Source organism: Henckelia pumila, unplaced genomic scaffold (genome assembly GCF_033568475.1).
Source record: "Henckelia pumila isolate YLH828 unplaced genomic scaffold, ASM3356847v2 CTG_477:::fragment_2:::debris, whole genome shotgun sequence".
Taxonomy (NCBI): domain Eukaryota; kingdom Viridiplantae; phylum Streptophyta; class Magnoliopsida; order Lamiales; family Gesneriaceae; genus Henckelia; species Henckelia pumila.
Window position 1 is genome coordinate 66,525 of NW_027331841.1, and position 18,546 is coordinate 85,070.

The following is an 18,546-nucleotide window of genomic DNA, read 5'->3' on the forward strand; positions in this document are numbered from 1 at the left end:
GTTTCTTAAACCTAGATTATGTGTTAGCTTATGCTTAACTTAATTGAAATTCAAAAGCTAGTCATATGGTGATTATGATTCTACAAAAGTGATTCTAATAAGAAGGTCATTGTTAAAATCATTTTAATCACTTATTTATCAAACACTACCAAACTTTGATTTTTAGATTTTCACATTTGTTTCCAAACACTACCAACTTTTGATTTTTCTTAACTTTCTTATAATCTATAAATTAATCAATTCTACAAAATCACAATCTATTGCAAACACTCCCTAAATATTGTGAGAATCAGGAAAGTTAATAAAAAGAAACTTTTGACTTTTTTTTTTATTAGGTCAACCTTTTGTGGTGAATATTTCCTCCGGAAATTGGAAAATTATACTCGGTCAAATATCTATTTTTTAAAAAATGATATCCTCTAATGAGATGCATTGTAGGAGGGTTTTGTTTAAAAAAAAATTAATAATAATTGACCCAGGTTAAATTTAAAAATACTCCTATTTCCACATTTAATTATTTGAAATGAAATTTCATCTTGTGGTTTACTAAATATTCTTTTGGCACTCGAGAATATGTTGATTTTAACAATAATTATAATAACAAAATCATTTGAATTAAATATAATATTATTTATTCTAAGCCTTGCGGACTTTATAAAAACAAGATACCTACTAAAAGAATGCTCTAAAACTAGGTACCTAAATTGTATATCCTATTTATATTAGGAAAAAATAAATAAGGCTATAATTTTCTATGTATGCTATCTATGTAAACTCATTTTATGTACAAAAATGAAATTGACTTTACTCCTATAAATCATGTCCGGGTTGGGCTTTTGCGAGAGAGCCTAATGGGCAATCCATTTTGGGGAAGAGCAAAGGGCCCATATTGGATTCCATTCTGCGGGCCCATTATACTCCACCGGTATTTTGTGGTGAGATGGTGCACGAGGATTAAAATCTCTAGCTTGGCTAACTCGTTCCCGGGGCAAGAGTGAATCCCATTCCCGAATGGCATGAATGTATTGGGCTTCGGAGCCACCTCGAATCTTGAAGGTTCAAATTTCTCTGGCTCTGGGAAATTCACTGGATTGTGGTGAATATTCCTAAAGAGGGGCAACACTTTCCATCCTTTGGGAATCAGATAGCCTGCAGATTTACAGTAAACAATTAACTCTCAGCAAATCAAACATGAGATTTCAAACAAATGTCTGTATTTTTGGGTTATTGGAGTTTTAACTATCTTACCTTCAAATTCTACATCTTCGACTGCCTCCCGAAAAGTAAAAGACAAGATGGATGCCACTCGCAGTGTTTCTTGAATCACTCTTGTGGTCATTGGCATTTTCTTGGTGTCTGCCCAATTCAAAGCTTTCTCGTCACCAAGCTCTTCTTTGGATTTCATTATTCCCTCTTGCTCTTCCTGCAAAAATCCCAATAGAAAAAGGTTAAATCTTTAGTTCCAATTTGAAGGGATTTCATCAAAGTTCAGATTTTTTTTTTCTTTTTCCGAGTTTGGGATATGGGTTCTTACAGTGACAGCTTGCAGAACACTTGGGTTTTCACCGAGATATTTCAAAATCCAAGTTAACACACTGGCTGTAGTGTCTCGAGCTGCGAAAATCACGCCGATGACATTGTCTGCGATTTGTTCGTCGGTGAGGCCTTCGGTATCTGCCATGAAAGTACCGAGCAAATCGGCGTGATCACGTTTCATTTGCCTCCTGAGAGAGATGATTTTGGCCAAGATTTGCGCCAATTCCTTCCTAGCCTTCATTGACTTGTGGAAAAGGGTTCCGGGGAGATTGATCGGCATCGAGTTGTATCCCTTTTCAAGAATGTGGTAACATCTCTTGAGATCTTCTCTGTACAGAACAACATCTTCCCCAAGAATGGACAGCATTGCTACGTTGAATGTGTACTGCAAGAATCAAATTTCAAGCTAACCATGATCAGATTTCAAGGCTCTGTTTCCCCCCCCCTTTTTTTTTTTTGATAAGTTCGATGAAACTCACCGTTTTCATTTCTTGGTAAGTGGTGATGGATCTGCCGTCCCACGATTCAAGAGTGCTCATGGCAACCGATTCGATCTCCGGGACGATGTTTTTGATCGCTTCGGGCATGAATGCTCGTAGAACAAGCTTCCTCAGCTTGGTATGGTACTCACCCTGGTGAAAGAACAAGGCTTGTTTTCCCAACATCCTCTCTTTGCTTGCAGGAAACGTGGGCTTAAAGAGATGGGATTTTGAAACCAACACGAGTTTCGCCGCCTCCGGGCTCGAAATCATCACACAATTGCACCCCAAAATGTGAGTCTTGAATATGGAGCCATACCTGCCAAAGTCCAAACAAAAGAAATCGTGAGAACAATTGAACAAAGGCCAAATAATCAAAATCTTGGAATCATGGAAAACACAAGAGGGGGGGAAATCCGAACTCACTTCTTGATTTTTGACGCAAAGAAAGTGTTGGGGTTTTGCGAGTACATTTGGAATGTCTCGCCAATATAAGGCCAGCCCATGCTCCCCGGCGGAAGCGGCAACTTAACTTTGCCTAAAGACAAGAATCCGAGGATTCGATTCAGGAGAAAGTACGAGAAAATCAAGGCCGCGAACACGTAACAACATGTGATGGATTCCATGATTTTGCAACTTGAAAACAATTTTGTAGCGATGATGAATATATGATGAGAGAAAGTGACTATGAACTTAATTGGATGCAATGGGATTGCGGGAGTATTTATAGGTATCCCGTGGGTGTGGGGAATGGTGCTTTCGAACACGGAATCTGCCTCCAGCTCATGAGATACAAGGATTATGTGTATGTATAAGTGTATGTATACCAGAAGTGAGAGAAGAGAAAAGGACACGTGTGAGTAGAAACCGACTAAAACATGAATTATACTTATTTTTTAACCAACAAATTTATTTTTTATCTTTCAGATTTCGGCATACGACTTTATATACGTAAAAATATTGCGAATTTGCAGAAGTTTCTTTTTCGTTTTTTTTTTTTTTTTAGCTTTTCGATTCTTGGGGCAGACACGTGACGAGGATGTGTGGTTGAGAAGAGAGGGTGCGAGGAAACTACTTATTAATCTTATAATATATGACAAAAGGCTAGCTAATAAATAAAGGGGATGAATGTTGTCCCAGCCCACTTGCATTTTATTAATTTAAAATTAAAATTAGTAGTCACATTAATTAAATAAAATTTTAAATAGCATAGAGCAAGTTGCGAAATGGGTCACGATAGGGGTCAGCAAATTTTCGGTTAAATCGAATTAACAGACCGAATTGAATTAATTCGAAATTCGATTCGATTAATTCGCAAATTCGGTTTTTATGTTAGAAAATTTCGGTTAAATCGATTAATTCGGTTCGGTTTTCGGTTTTTTTAAAAAAAATTCGGTTATCCGAATTATAATTCGGTTCGGTTAAATCGGTTTTAATATAATTTCGATTAGGTTCGGTTAACCAAAAAACAATTCGGTTAATTCGGTTTCGATTAATTTGGTTCGATTTTTGACCAAATTAATCAAATGTTCACCATTAGGTCACACAAAATCAGTTTTTTTTACTTTTTTAGACGTTTCTTGATTCTCCTACCTTCCCAATGTTACCTCTTTTGTATCAAATATTTACTAAATTACCGCCTATATATATACTAAAAATAATTGTTTTGCCATAAAAAGTCGATCGAGTCAAATTAATGATTTGTTTCAAAAAAAATTGGCACTTGAAATCGTTTTATGCGAGTCTTGTGCAAATTAATGATTTAAAATTTATTAGTTTGTTTGTGTTTTACGTGGAATTGGATGAGTCGAGGGAAAATAATTTTGACTTAGATAAGATTTGACCCACAAAATTATTCTATAAACTGAAGGAGCGCAAACTTTTAAAAAGTCAATTAACATAATTGTATTGACTTTAATATTTTGACATTTTTTTTGATAAATTAATGTTTCGACATTTTTTTTATAAAAAATTAATGTTTTGACATTTTTTTTTGATAAATTAATGTTTTGACATTTTTAGCCGTATTTAATTGTTGACTAAACGAATTAAATGTGATTGCACAACTAGTTGATCATAGGAGATTAACGAAATTAACACGATCTTTCTTTGAATGAATATACCATACGTATACATATATGATTTTTTAATTTGTTTTGACCAAACGTATATACAAATAGTTATTATTACCAAAATAATATAACGAATCAAATATATAAACCGGAAGGTTCATGAACTAGCTACACAACACGACATTTTAAAACTTTATGATCACCATAAATGAATGCTCCAAAAAAGTGATGAATCAAGTTAATTTTGTCAAACCCAAACCTATACGTAGGTTCATTGTACTGTACTACTGTAGTTGCAAATAAAACGTCAAACAAGTGCATTTAATAATATTAATTAATTTATATATAATAAAATGTCAAACAAGGTGATGAAATCGTTGCTTTTAATTATAAATAAATTATAAATAAATGTTTTGCAACTACGTCCTGGACAACACGCGTACTGAATATATGATTATATGGGGAAATATATAGTTAATTTTTTAGATTTCTTTTCAAATCATTTGATAGGGTAATTAATTAAATATTATTATAATTTAATCATGAGATTATGTTTCTCCAAGATTATAATTAAAAGGGGAAGTTACCTTTTTGGTCGCACATGCACCCGTACTGTACAGTAACCTAGGATGCATGCATTTAAATTTTATTAAAAGTGTGGCAGTGCACTCCATCCTTTTCTTATCAGATACAAATATAATATAATTAAATGGATAAATTACGTTTCCAAACAAGGAAAACATATTTCCTTCCTATAATAGATAACATAATTATCATGATTCAATTATATTAATTACTTAATAACTCTATCAAGTATCACTTATTTGATTCAAAAAAAAAGTATCACTTATTCACTAATTAATTATACAAATTCACGATATATATATATATATATAAACATTTTAATTGTAATAAACCTGGATATAAATTGACTGATGAGTTGTGGTCCACTCAACTTCTTGACTGATTAAATAATTGCACACGGCTTAGACTAATATTTCATCAAAGGGACAGACAAAACTAATAATTTAAAAAGTTGGAAGTGTCTCTTTAATTATTTTGGCTCTGATTAATATTGGTGGGTCCTCTAAAATTGTCTGTCATTTGTTATCCTTATTTACGAGCCGTTTTGACCCTTCACCCATTAAAAAGACCATATATGCTGCTTTAATCTAATATATACAAAATATAATATTGTTTGTTAGGGAGCCAGGGGGGACACTACAACTGGCGCAAAAAAATAATGCAAATATAAACAAGAAATAATGAAGTATGCAATTACTGAGAGCCCTAATTTATATCTATTAATTTCTTGTGTTTTCAAATAATTTTGAGCACACATATCCCTAAAAACACATCCGACATAGTGATTTTTAGCAATCGCAAAATTTTATAGGATTGGTGTATGCAATTAACCCTAGAAAGATTCCCCGTATTTGGATAAATGAAGAAAGAACTTCAGCCAGCATATTAATTATAGATTAATTTTCGGATAGTAAGTACTAATTCAGCTGAGGATCAATTCAAGAAGTTGATACATAGACCATTAATTGATTGATTTCAACAAAATAATTTGCCATTAATTAATTAATGAATGATTTGATGACTTTACACACGGTTTGGAAACGTTGTATATGACTTTTGATAAGTGGTCCGGTATGGGTTCATGCACGTAAATCCAAACAACTTTTTTTGATTAATTGATATTATATAATACTTATATACTATCAATTGATGGCGGGGGTTTGCTTAAGTACTCCATCATTTGACATTTTGTTTTCAATAGATAACATTAATTTAATTGAAGTTATAAAAACCAGAAACCAACATATATCCATTTCAATCCGTAGTAGCACACGGTTTGGAAACGAGATATAAAAGGACTAATTATGCTGATCATGCAAAGTACAAATGAATACTTTTTGCTCCATTTAGCAATTTGCAGTGTCGCTTTCAGAAGACATATCACAATCGGGTCGGGTCGTTGTTGCTGGATTGGGTCCATTTCTTTCAATCAGTGCATGCATACTTTATATTTGCGCGTGTGTCACATCTGTTTATATATTTTCCACAAGCAATTTGATCTTCCAAATCATTAAATTCAAAGAAAATGGACCCTATCTAGCTATCTAGCACATTCTCACAATAACAATAACAATAACAACAACAACAATAATAATAAAAACAATAATCGTCGTCGTCGTCGTGAATTGTTTTTTTCAAAAAAAAATTGAAAATTATGAAATTTGATACAGAATTTCCAATAAAATTTTCATGAAATAATTAGTAATATACTAGTAACTTTTATATGAATTAATTTAGAGAAACCCTTATACGATATTTATTTCATAACTTTGAGTAATGAAATAAAGTAAATGGGTGCAAATTTTCAATTCATATACTCACTCGGTTACAGCTTTTATATATACGTCGACAGCATGCATATATAGATAGATAAAGGCATGAAATAGACATAATTTATCTGTAGTACTGGTCCGTCCATATTATAAAAATATTCCAGTATAAAGTCCAATATATAAATAACTTTATGAATGGTGGCGGCTTCACTATTACATTTAGAAAAATTGGTTTTATTTTACTAAATTGTTACAATAATTATTGTTATTATTTGTGGGGCATCGGGTTGCTAATCTCATTTTAAGGGCAATTAGTCATTAAACATCATTAATGAACAAAGGAAAGAAGAAGATCAAACAATTTTATTTTTCTTTTTAAACAGGGGTGCGCGAGGTCCGCTAAAAACAGCGGACCGAGCGCCCTCCCCTACCCAACTCTCGGGTTGGGGCAAAATGGGCTGCATGCGCTCGGTCTACTAAAAAGAGCAGATCGAGCACAACTCTGGGCAGCCTTTTGCTCTGGTTTTTGACAGCAAAAAGTGATCCTTCCATTCCTCCAAATCATGGATTATCAAGTCTAAAACATGTATTGAGGAACAAAACAAGTTCTAAACATAAACTCATGCATATTTAGACATCACAATAATCATATACAAGTGTCTAGAAGTATAATACAACACTTATACGCACATCTAGTTCAAATCTCAAACTAGACCAACAACCTTCTAACATGCATCAGCTGTAACATCAACTTCTTAACCCGAGTCTCCAATCTAAATCTCTCAATCTCGAGCCATCCAAATCTCGTTCGACTCGCTCCAGCCCTTCCTATTGTCATGCACACATACAAACAAGACAATAGTCGGAAACCTCCGGTGAGAATATAATTCCCAGTATAAGAAACATATATATATCTCAATTCAATAGCATATCAATTCAAGATATAAAATCAAAATCTCTCAATTCTATCCTTTGAATTTCTATAGCGCGCTATCTCAAGAATTGATTCTTATCACTTCGTTGCCATCAAGATTCGTATCCGATCTTGACATGGATATCCATTTATCGTCGTCTCATCAGACTAGAAAATAAGGTCCATCTGACCTTGGAATTAGAATCAATTCAATATCACATCATATCATATCATAAGCAATAAAGATCCACTACCTGTGATGGATCAACAACATCAATCAAATAGAAACAACAATAACAAGTATGTGATTTGTTCGGAACAACTCAAGAAGTATCATCCTTGAGTAACAAGTTCCTGACTCTCGATGTTTTCTTATACCTGTCGTTCTCGAGTTGACGATGTTCCATATCTGAGCCATCATCACACAAACTCATATTCCAACTTTAGCTCAAATTCATCCTTTATACCTCTGCTCAAATTCCTCATTCCATCTTCAAGATAGAAACAACTTCAATTTGAGCAAATTATTCTCGGTTCAAGGTTGAATTCTCTAGTCATCACACTTCACTAGACATCTAAAATTAAAGTAATCATAAGATCTAAATATCAGCAAACAATATACTTCATGTTCAGCTCAATCAATACATCAAATGTCATTCAATTTCCATTCACTTCTCAAGATCAAAATCACATCAAATCTTTACAAAATGAATTCTGAATTCTCAACTCGATAACCTTCAACACTCATCTAAAATGAAGTATTTCCAAGTTATAATTATCACTCACAACTCAAGGATTGTCCAGCTTTATCAATCTAACTTCAAAGTTGATCAAAATCTTGAACCGACGGCGTAACAGTACAAAATCGGTAACCGAAACGATATCGAATCAATTCTAACAATCTTAACCATAATCTATCATCATCATATCATCCTAAACCAGCATCTCAGCAGCTATACATCTCGAAATATATGCTGAAAATCATAACAAGTTCATTCAAGACTCAATCTTTGATCCGGTTTCAAATATACAACGTAGAAACGTTCAAGAACATAATCGAAAAATAAAATTCTGATCTCTGCCCCCATAATGATTTCGAAATTTAGTAGAAACATCAACATACTTACACAAGATCGAAGCCCTCATCGCAAGGATTCCAGAACACTTTTCGGAATTGAAATCGGACGATCGAATCAAAAGTTACGGGGTTTTGAAAATCGAAATTCCAAAAGAAAATAAAGATCTCGGCTTCCTTTGTTCTTCAATTCTGAATACACATATGTGAAATACACGTATCATGCTGATAATTCACATAATAATCAGATATGTATTGCATAATTTGCCATTTAGTCCCTGAACCTTCGTAAATTGCAATTCAGTCCTCGACCCTCTTTTTAATTCAATTTCAATCCTAAATAATTTAAAAATATTAGAATTTAAATCAAAACTCTAAATATTCCCAAATTAAATATACTCGAATTAAAATTAAATAAGTTCGGATTAACTTACATAATCCCCGCTGCTTGCACTTTAGTCCTCGAAACTTCGATATTCTCAAATCAGTCCATGATCGGGTTTCATCTTCAAACTAAATCATATTCATTCTCAAAACTTGGAATTTAATCTTAAATTCCATAAATATTCAAATCGAATATTTCATCTTTTAATTTAAGAATTTCCGGAATTTAATTCTCAAAATCCGTAAATTCTCAAATTTATTATTTTCGACTCGGAAATTAAATCTCTAATTTCCATACTTTCTCAAATCAATATTTGCTCAAAATACGGAATTTAAGTCTTAAATTCCATAATTAATAACTTAATATTTTCGGGTCTTATATTCTTAAATTCCATAATTAATAATTTAATATTTTCGGGTCTTATATTATTACACATATTGCGTGCTTACACAATAATTAATTATTTACATTTACACTTGCAGCGTCAATCCCATGTGCGGGACGAAACCAGATCCCCGTCGCGGTTTGACAAAACCAGGTGAGAATATAATAATATTGATTTATTTTATTTTTCTATATATTGTTTTCAATAATGTAGAAAACTATCTCAAGTCAACGATATATTAAATTTGAGGCGTAGCAGCAGGGGCATAGATCATGACAGCATAATATGCTTCATCGAGTGTGTTATATGTGCCTATGTGGAGTTCATGTTGGTCCATGGATCGTGATGTAAAACTCCAGGTATAATATAGTATAGTATAATATTATTTGTAAACACGTATGGATCATAGTTGAACTTGATACATTTGTTTTAATCGTTAAATCTATATACATATACATATTTTTAAAAAACATTAATAATAATTAGCTCGCGGTTGGATTGATGGATGATTTCAAATGTATCAATCAGCGTATTTGGACGCATAAAAGTAAGGTTTGCATTTAATTGATGGATTTGAAATTAATGAGTTCACATCCAGAATAACAAATATTAATTCTATATACAAATATTTAATTGATTTGTTTAGGTAAATCTACTTAACATAATGACATTATTAAAAATTTCGCATCTCAACTAACAAATTTTTCGAATCATTACTGTGTATTTCAAATTAATCTCGATACGAAATAATTTCAATTCCTTCCTTCTAATACTTTGTCTAATCCGAAAGAAACATAAATACATTTCAAATCCATTCGACATCAAATTAAACAATTTCGAGTGGATATTTGAATGAAGTTTATATTAATTTAAATATATAAGAGATTCACTACAAAAAAAACTCCTAAAGACAACATTTTTTATCAGTTGTGGTAAGGGGTTTAAAACTGTTGTAGAAGGCCGTGTTGTTAAAAATCACGTTCAAAGATAACAGTTAAAAATTGTTGTCTTTTCTTTCAAAGACAACAGTTTTTAACTGTTGTCTTTGAACGTGACTTTTAACAACAAGACCTTCTACAACAGTTTTAAACTCCTACCACAACATGTAAAAAATGTTGTCTTTTTTTAAATAAAAAACAAAAAAAAATAAATTTAATATACAAATTTTCAATATTATAAATAATTTAAAATACAAAATTCAAAAATAAAATTTAATATACAAATTTCCAATATTTGAAAATAATATTTACAACATTTTGAATATGTATTCGGACACGTATAAAGAGTTAATTTAATAACTCAGACCTATTCTAATGGTTGCTGGAATGGATCTACCCAACATTCATCTTCTCAAACAACTTTCTTCAATCTTTTCTTGAACTTGTTTAATTCAATCATACAAAGACTCTTTTTTCAACCTACAAATATCAAATTCCACGTAGTTACACAATTATAATATTCTCATAAAAGCATAAAATTAATTAGTAATCAACACTTAATCAATAAGTTTATCAATCTTTTGTCGCAAATCCTCAATTCTTCGATATTGTTGAAAATATTTATCAAATTTTACATAAGAATAACTTGGAAAACGCAGATCATGTGGATATGAAAAAAGAAAGCAAAAAGAACAGAGCAGTACTCAAACCACATAAATCTCTAATTCAATAAATTAGAAGCGAATTACAAGTTGGCCTGAGCTTTCTTAAGGAAGCCAACAAGCATACTGACTAGTAAGCATATGTATAACAATGCATGTACCTCAATTTTATTTTTGAACCAAAAGTTGGTTCAATAATTCATTATCTATGATTTGTCAATATTAAACTTCAATTTCTACTTGGAGTGGAGTAACAAGTAAGCACGTGTATAACAATGCATATAACAATATATATTTACATGCACATAATATGCTCTCGAAACACTTTATTTACATTTTGCCATAACTATTTAGATGAATGGCACCTGCTAATTCACTATCATCCATCGGTAATGGACAAGTGATGAGCCTAACTCTAATTTAATGGATTTTCAGAAAGTCAAATTAGATTTTCTGAACCATAAACTAACCGGATGGTGGTTTGCAGATTTGCTCGACTTTTAACCACCCACAAGCTTAACAAAACAAGCATCTTCGCTGCAAAATGAAAGCCCTAAAACTTAGTTGCAATGGTAAATATATAAATCTAATGAATACACTTGACAGACTTGGTACAGACAAATTGGTGGGAAGTTAAAATATAATACTGTAGCTTTAATGGCAATAAAATGGCTTACATGAAATCTAAAATCACAAATATTTTTCAGGGATTCAGCAATTTCGACCTGCTTCAGCACTGTAGCATTAGCACTGTAGCATTTATAACCTGGAACAAACAAAAGAATGAATGCATGCCGCCTAAATTCTTGAAAAAGTAATAAAGCGAAATTAACTAATTAATTACTCTCTTTGTTTTCTCCAGATTACAATCCACAGACTTTATTCTGTTGAGAGAATACTAAAGTATTTGCTCTTTCTCTAGTGAAATTTCAGTTGGCTTATGTGCCAGTTCTTCCAATATCCACTGCATCATCAAAGTACCTATATTCAGTGTTTTTTCCAGTTTATACGTGAAGAATATTCTGTACCAGGAAACATGGGATATTCATAACTCATTAATTTGTTTAATATTTTTATTTTTAGGCAATCTTTTTCGTGAAGTAGAATTATAAATACATTACCATAAAATATGTAACTTGAGGGAGAGAGAATCAAGAAATGGGCTGGGCATAAAATTTTGCTATTAAGAGGTTCGTGAGCTGAATTCGCGGGCTTGCCCACAATCTATATCATTATCACACGTACACACGCTTTTTTTAGGCCAGGACTGGAAACATGAATTGTAGGCTTTTTTTTAAAAATAAAAATAAAAATTATGGGGCCTGGGGAAGATATGCGGCCCAGCACTGATGTAAACGCCATCACTGTATTAGTGTGTAATTTAACTTGTGTAGCATAGAAATTGCTGAATTGTGGTGAGAGGATACCTCACTAATAATTTCTCAGTCTCGATTATATAGTCATATTTTTTTCATATAGATTAAGAATAATCATTGAAAAAACAAATTTTATACAAATTTCTTATTTTATCCCTATTTAATGTTATTAAAAAATGATTGCACAATTTCAAGGTGAATTTAGTAGCTAGGGGTATATTAATAAAGAAATGTAAAAAAAAATACTAAATATGGTTATGACTATATATTGAGACAAACAAAAAAACATGGACTATATAATAAAGATGGAGGGAGTGCATTTTTAGAAAGAAAATTATACTCGAAATTTTAATTTTGTAAAGGGAGACGATCTTTATCTCTTCTTAGAATAAGTCTCCCTGCACCAGAAGCACCGATAAGGTCACGCTCAAGTCCCGTCTGTAGTGTGGTTAGCTAATTTATATGGTTGTAATTAATTTGGATCAAGATTAATTGTATTGTATTCTAAAAAAAATAAAATTTGAATCATGATTGTATTGTACTCTAAAAAAAATACCTGCACCGGAAGCATGAGATATTCGTGTGAACTTCTTATAGTACAGACTCGTCATCTTTTTGCGCGATCAAAACATATATTTTGTTTTGAAATGAGAACATCTTACGGCACATACTCACCATTTTTTGTCATAAAAAAGGTGAAAAAATATTTTATTCCTTAAAATTTTCTAATTCTAAAAAGATTTTATTAAATATCTTTTGTCTTTCTTGGACATGAAATTATCTTTATTTAAGTGTTTTATTTCTTATTTGCGATATTGATAACCTGATTAGAATATTTATCATATCATATCTAATATATATCTTTCTATTTATGTAGATTTGATATGATCAAATCAAAGAAATCCTACGCCTACAAGGAAACATATTGAAGAAGGATTATTGGTCTATTTATTGAGATAGGCGTGCACAAGGAAGATATACTGAGAGAGAGAAAAAACGGTGAGAACCGAAGTAAGTATATTATGAGAAAGCTGAAGATCTCTCTGAAGCTTAGTTGAGGCCGTGACAACTTGAAGCCGTGTAGGACACTTGAAGATTGGTGATCAAGAAGAGTGCTGCTCGTAGGATTTTGGCTTCAATATTTTTCTCCTTACTTCGTTTTTGTTATTCTATTTCATATAGAATTTTAGGAGAACTTTTACTATTTATTTTCTCACTTGTTTTGAGAAATTGACTTTTACAATAATCACTAGTTTTAGGGTTTGTAAAACTCTTTGAAAGTTTTCTAGTGAAGTTTTGCCCTGAGGCGCTGCAAGAGTATTTTATACTCTTGCTTAATTCATTTGAATCTATTTATTTGGTTGCTTGTTTACTTTATTCACGTTCAACACCTTGTGACAACACCTCAAACTGTTTATGTGCAACCCATATTCCCTTACAAGTGACATCAAAGCCATATTCTTGATACACTAAAAACTGATCTTGATTTGTTCATTTTATTACAGGGAATAAGATGGACTCATCGTCTGTTGCGAACTCGTTTTTGAAACCTCCGGTCCTTGATGGCATAAATTACGCACTATGGAAGAATATGATGCGATATACTATTAAGGCTAAGGATGTTCGTGCTTGGAAAAGTATTCTGACTGGTTGGACTCCTCCAAAGACGCTAGATGAAGATGGAGACTACATCATCAAGCAAGAAGAAACTTGGACTGCCGAGGAAACACAAAGTTCAAGCTACAATGCTAAAACACTCAATGCAATTTTTGCAACTGTGGATATGAGGATGTATGGAATCATAGCTGACTGCACTGTTGCTAAGGATGCATGGGATGCTCTTCAAGAACACTGTGAAGGAATTGATAGTGTGAGAAGAACAAGATTGAGATTGTTAAACACAAGATTTGAGAATATCAGGATGGATGAGAATGAAACTATTGCTGATTATGATAAGAAACTTAGGGAGATAGCTACAGAGGTGCATGCTCTTGGAGGACCTATTGCTAGTGAAACTATGGTGAACAAGGTTCTTCGATCTTTGCCTAAAAGATTCAATGGGAAGATTTGGGCGCTTGAAGAAATAAAAGACACTTCAAAGATGAAGTTGACTGAACTGATTAGCATCCTTCAAGTTTTTTAGATGAACAATACAGAACAGGAGAAGGATAAAGGAAAATCAATTGCCTTTCAAGCCTCAAAACCCTCATACGAGGATTATGTTCAATTTCATCAAGAAGTTCATCAATCTGATTTAGAAGATGATTCGATCTCTCTTATAACTAGGAAATTCAATTATTATCTGAAGAAGATAAAAGAGTCAAGAAAGACGGATAAAAAACTCAAGGCTCCAATGTTCTCTAACAAGCCTTTAAGGATTACTGGACCAGAACAATCACCAAGGAAACCTGTTGATACTCCTAAGCCTCGACTGATGTTGGAAGGGAAGAAGAAGTTTGTGTCAAAAAAGTTGGACACTGTTCAATGTCATGCTTTCCAAGGCTTTGGGCACTATGCAAATAAGTGTGCCAACACGCTTAGGAAAGGGATGAACACGTCTTTGAGTGATGAAGAGTCTGAAGAAGAAGAACAGGAAGATGAAGAAAGCCATACTGCCTTATCTGTACTGTTGGAGAGCAAGAAAAAGTTTCAAGTCAATCCTTTAGGTGTTGCCGCAGGTGTTGCCACACCTGACCGCAACATCTCCCAAAAGTCAGTTTGTTTGAATTCTTCTATTACTGATAATATGTGTGATAATGATCCAGGTGATGATACAATGTCCATAGAAGAAGCCCAGATGATGTTTGAAGAATTACATACTGATTGGGTTGAAAGGAATAAGATGAATACTATTCTTTCAAAGGAAAATTCTGACCTAAAGGCTGATGTGTCAAGACTGGAAGTCATGCTGAGTAAGAAAGACATGGAATTAAGTCAGGTGAAGGAAGAACTCGGAAAGGCAAAAGCTACTTTGGCTAAGTTTAATTCAAGCACTTCCAAGCTTGATTCGTTACTCATGATAAGAAGAGATGGTACGGCTGGTTTAGGTTTTGAAAATAACATATTTGAGGTTGGTGAAAGTTCGAAAGGCCCTGTGTTTGTCAAGGAAAGTAGCAGTACAGAAAGCTCAAGCAAAAAGGCCTTACCAATTGATCCTTCAAAACCAAAGCCACAGCCTGCTGCTCGTTCAATGTTTAGAAGGAAACAAAAGTACATTTGTCACTACTGTCATAGACCTGGTCATATCAAACCATACTGTTTTAAGCTGCAGGAAGACTACAGGTATAGATCTGCATCGAAGGTGTTGCCAACATCTCCCCACAACATCTCCAGAAACAGATTTTATGTAAGGAAGGTTTGGGTACCAAAAGCTGATATTCAATGTCATATGATTTATACTGCCTTGAGAACTAATGTTTCAGGTGCTTGGTACTTTGATAAAGGTAGCTCACATCATATGACAGGTTCCAAGAAATTTCTCACTGACTATGTTGAACAGAAAAGTGAAAAAGTAACCTATGGTAGAGGTTCAAAGGGAAACATTGTTGGAAAGGGAACTCTGAATGTTGCTGGTCTGCCTAAGCTTCGCAATGTGCTTCATGTTGAAGGATTAACCGCAAATCTAATAAGCATAAGCCAACTTTGTGATGATAATTTTCATGTGCAATTTGATAAGAAATTATGCAAAGTTTTTGATGATTCAAATCTCTGTGTCATGACAGGTACTAGGTCATCTAATAACTGCTATCAACTCGGAGAAGAGATGGCTTGTAGACACACAAAAGTTAATGAGTTTGATTTATGGCATCAAAAATTGGGTCATGAAAATTTCAAGACATTAAAGAACTTAAGTAAGTTAGATGCTGTGAGAGATGTGCCTAACTTAAAATCTGGTGTTCCATTTGTTTGTGAAGCGTGTCAAAAAGGGAAGCAGACTAGGGTGTCACACGAAGTGTTGCCAACATCTGTGACAACACGCTGCCTTGAGCTTAATGGACTTGATGGGTCCAATGGATGTTGAAAGCTTTGGTGGTAAGAAATATTCTTTTGTTTGTGTGGATGATTTCTCACGATATATTTGGGTAAATTTTCTGAGAGAAAAATCGGACACATTTGATGCCTTCAAGAAACTGCTCATTAAGATTATGAATCTACATAATCTGAAGGTAATCCGTATTCGCACTGATCATGGTAAGGAGTTCGAAAACTCTTCTTTTGCTAATTTGTGTGATAATAAAGGTATTTTTCATGAATTTTCTGCTCCTAAAACCCCACAAAAAAATGGAATTGCTGAAAGGAAAAATAGGAATTTGCAAGAAATGACAAGAGTGATGTTGAGTTCGAAAAATATTTCAAAACATTTTTGGGCTGAAGCCTTGAATACTGCATGTCATATTTCAAATAGAGTTTATTTGATGAATGATACTACTATGGCATCCTATGAAATTCTCATGGAAAAGAGGCCAAACCTTAAATATTTTCATGTTTTTGGATGTGTATGTCACGTTTTGAATGATAGGGATCATCTTGCTAAATTTGATGCAAAAAGCGATAAGTGTATGCTCTTGGATATTCATCAAATAGTCGAGCCTATAGGATGTATAACTTAAGAACAAAGACTATTCATGAGTCAATTAATGTTGTTTTTGATGACTTTGCAGATCTAAAAAAGAAAACAGCTGAAGATGAAGTTGATGATCTGCTGAAAAATTCTGGAAATTCAGATGTTGTCCAAAGAGTGTTGCCAACACCTCCGAAAACACCTCCTACTGAAAATCCAGAATCAAAAGTTGAAAAGCCCACTGATGAGAATACTGATGAGAACAGTGAGGTAAACGAAGCTGAAAAGAATGTTCAAAGCAGAATTCAGAAGAATCACCCAACCTCACAGGTCATTGGAGATGTGCATAGAGACTTGCAAACTCGAAGGAAAGAGAAAGTTGATTATCGAAAGATGACAGGTTTGTTGTGCATGAGTTCTACGTATTTTCAGGTAGGGCTGGGATACCGAGCTAAAATACCGACTTTTCAATATACCGTACCGAACTTTTTTCAAAATATATACATTTTTTTGGTGTATTGAATTTTTTTTAGGTATCTATACGGTACCAATATGAATTTTTTCCATACCAACATTTCAGAATTTTGATATCGATACCGGTATGAAATTTTTTCATGCCAATATTTTTTATACGGTATACCGAAAACCCACCCCTATTCTCAGGTAAGATTCTCTTGTTTCGTGTCAAACATTGAACCCAAAAAGGTTGAAGAGGCTTTAAAAGATGAATTTTGGGTCAATGCTATGCATGAGAGTTAGAACAATTTGTTAGGAATGATGTTTGGTACTTGGTACCGTGTGCTGCTCATGGTAATGTCATAGGAATTAAATGGATTTTCAAGAATAAAACTAACGAGTCGGGAAACGTTATTAGAAATAAAGATAGGTTGGTAGCTCAAGGGTATACACAGGTTGAAGGGGTGAATTTTGATGAAACCTTTGCTTCTGTAGCCCGCATTGAGTCTGTCCGACTTTTGCTTGCTATTTCATGTAACATGAGAATGAAACTTTTTCAAATGATGTAAAAAGTGACTTTTTAAATGGGATCCTAAATGAAGAAGTTTATGTGAAACAACCTAAAGGGTTTGAGGATCCAAATCATCTTGATTATGTGTATAAGTTGAAAAAGGCATTGTATGGATTGAAGCAAGCACCACGTGCATGGTATGGAAGACTAACTGAGTACTTGCTCAATATTGATTTCAAAAGAGGTGAAGTTGATAAGACTTTGTTTGTGCAAAAGTCTCAAAGTAATATCTTAATTTGCCAAATTTATGTGGATGATATAATTTTTTGTGCTTCAAATGATAAACTTGTTGATGATTTTGTGAAGTGCATGTCTTCTACATTTGAGATGAGCATGGTTGGTGAGTTAACATATTTCTTGGGCTTGCAAGTGAAACAAATGCATGATGGTATATTTTTATGTCAAAGCAAGTATGCTAAAAATATTGTCAAAAAGTTTTTGAATGACAACACTAAACACATGCGCACACCTATGAGGTCTAATGAAAAATTGTCTAGAGAGGATGTTGCCGAAGGTGTTGACAACACCCTCTACAGAAGCATGATTGGTAGTCTTTTGTATTTAAGTGTTACTAAACCTGATATCATGTATAGTGTTTGTCTGTGTGCTAGATACCAGTCTAACCCAAAATTTACTCATTTGAAAGCCGTGAAACGTATACTGAAATATGTGGCAGGAACTTTAAATTTGGGTTTGTGGTACACTAAAGAAACCAATTCGAATTTGGTAGGGTTTAGTGATGCTGATTGGGCTGGGGATTTAGATGAAAGAAAGAGCACT

The 18,546-nt window shown here is 33.3% G+C and overlaps 1 protein-coding gene and 1 long non-coding RNA gene across 2 annotated transcripts; both read right to left on the reverse strand.

Annotated features, from left to right (window-relative positions):
• Positions 1–609: 609 nt before the first annotated feature.
• On the reverse strand, positions 610–2,712 carry LOC140872815 (abscisic acid 8'-hydroxylase CYP707A2-like). Its single transcript, XM_073275709.1, has 5 exons — positions 2,442–2,712; positions 2,016–2,334; positions 1,535–1,921; positions 1,249–1,423; positions 610–1,149 (listed from the first exon to the last, which is right to left on the reverse strand). Exons 1-5 carry the CDS (start codon positions 2,639–2,641, stop codon positions 818–820), a joined length of 1,413 nt encoding a protein of 470 aa, XP_073131810.1. The 5' UTR covers positions 2,642–2,712; the 3' UTR covers positions 610–817.
• Positions 2,713–7,097: 4,385 nt separating this feature from the next.
• LOC140872825 (uncharacterized) lies at positions 7,098–8,619 on the reverse strand. Its single transcript, XR_012147923.1, has 3 exons — positions 8,485–8,619; positions 7,736–7,932; positions 7,098–7,272 (listed from the first exon to the last, which is right to left on the reverse strand). It is a non-coding gene; the product is annotated as an uncharacterized lncRNA (long non-coding RNA).
• Between the last annotated feature and the right edge of the window lie 9,927 nt (positions 8,620–18,546).

Excerpts from the sequence above, each read along its gene's own strand:
- LOC140872815 (XM_073275709.1), bottom strand. The coding sequence starts at position 2,641 with ATGGAATCCATCACATGTTGTTACGTGTTCGCGGCCTTGATTTTCTCG. Across the intron at positions 1,922-2,015 it reads CTTACCAAGAAATGAAAACG|TACACATTCAACGTAGCAAT; the intron begins GTGAGTTTCATC and ends TGATTCTTGCAG. Across the intron at positions 1,150-1,248 it reads CGAAGATGTAGAATTTGAAG|GCTATCTGATTCCCAAAGGA; the intron begins GTAAGATAGTTA and ends GTAAATCTGCAG.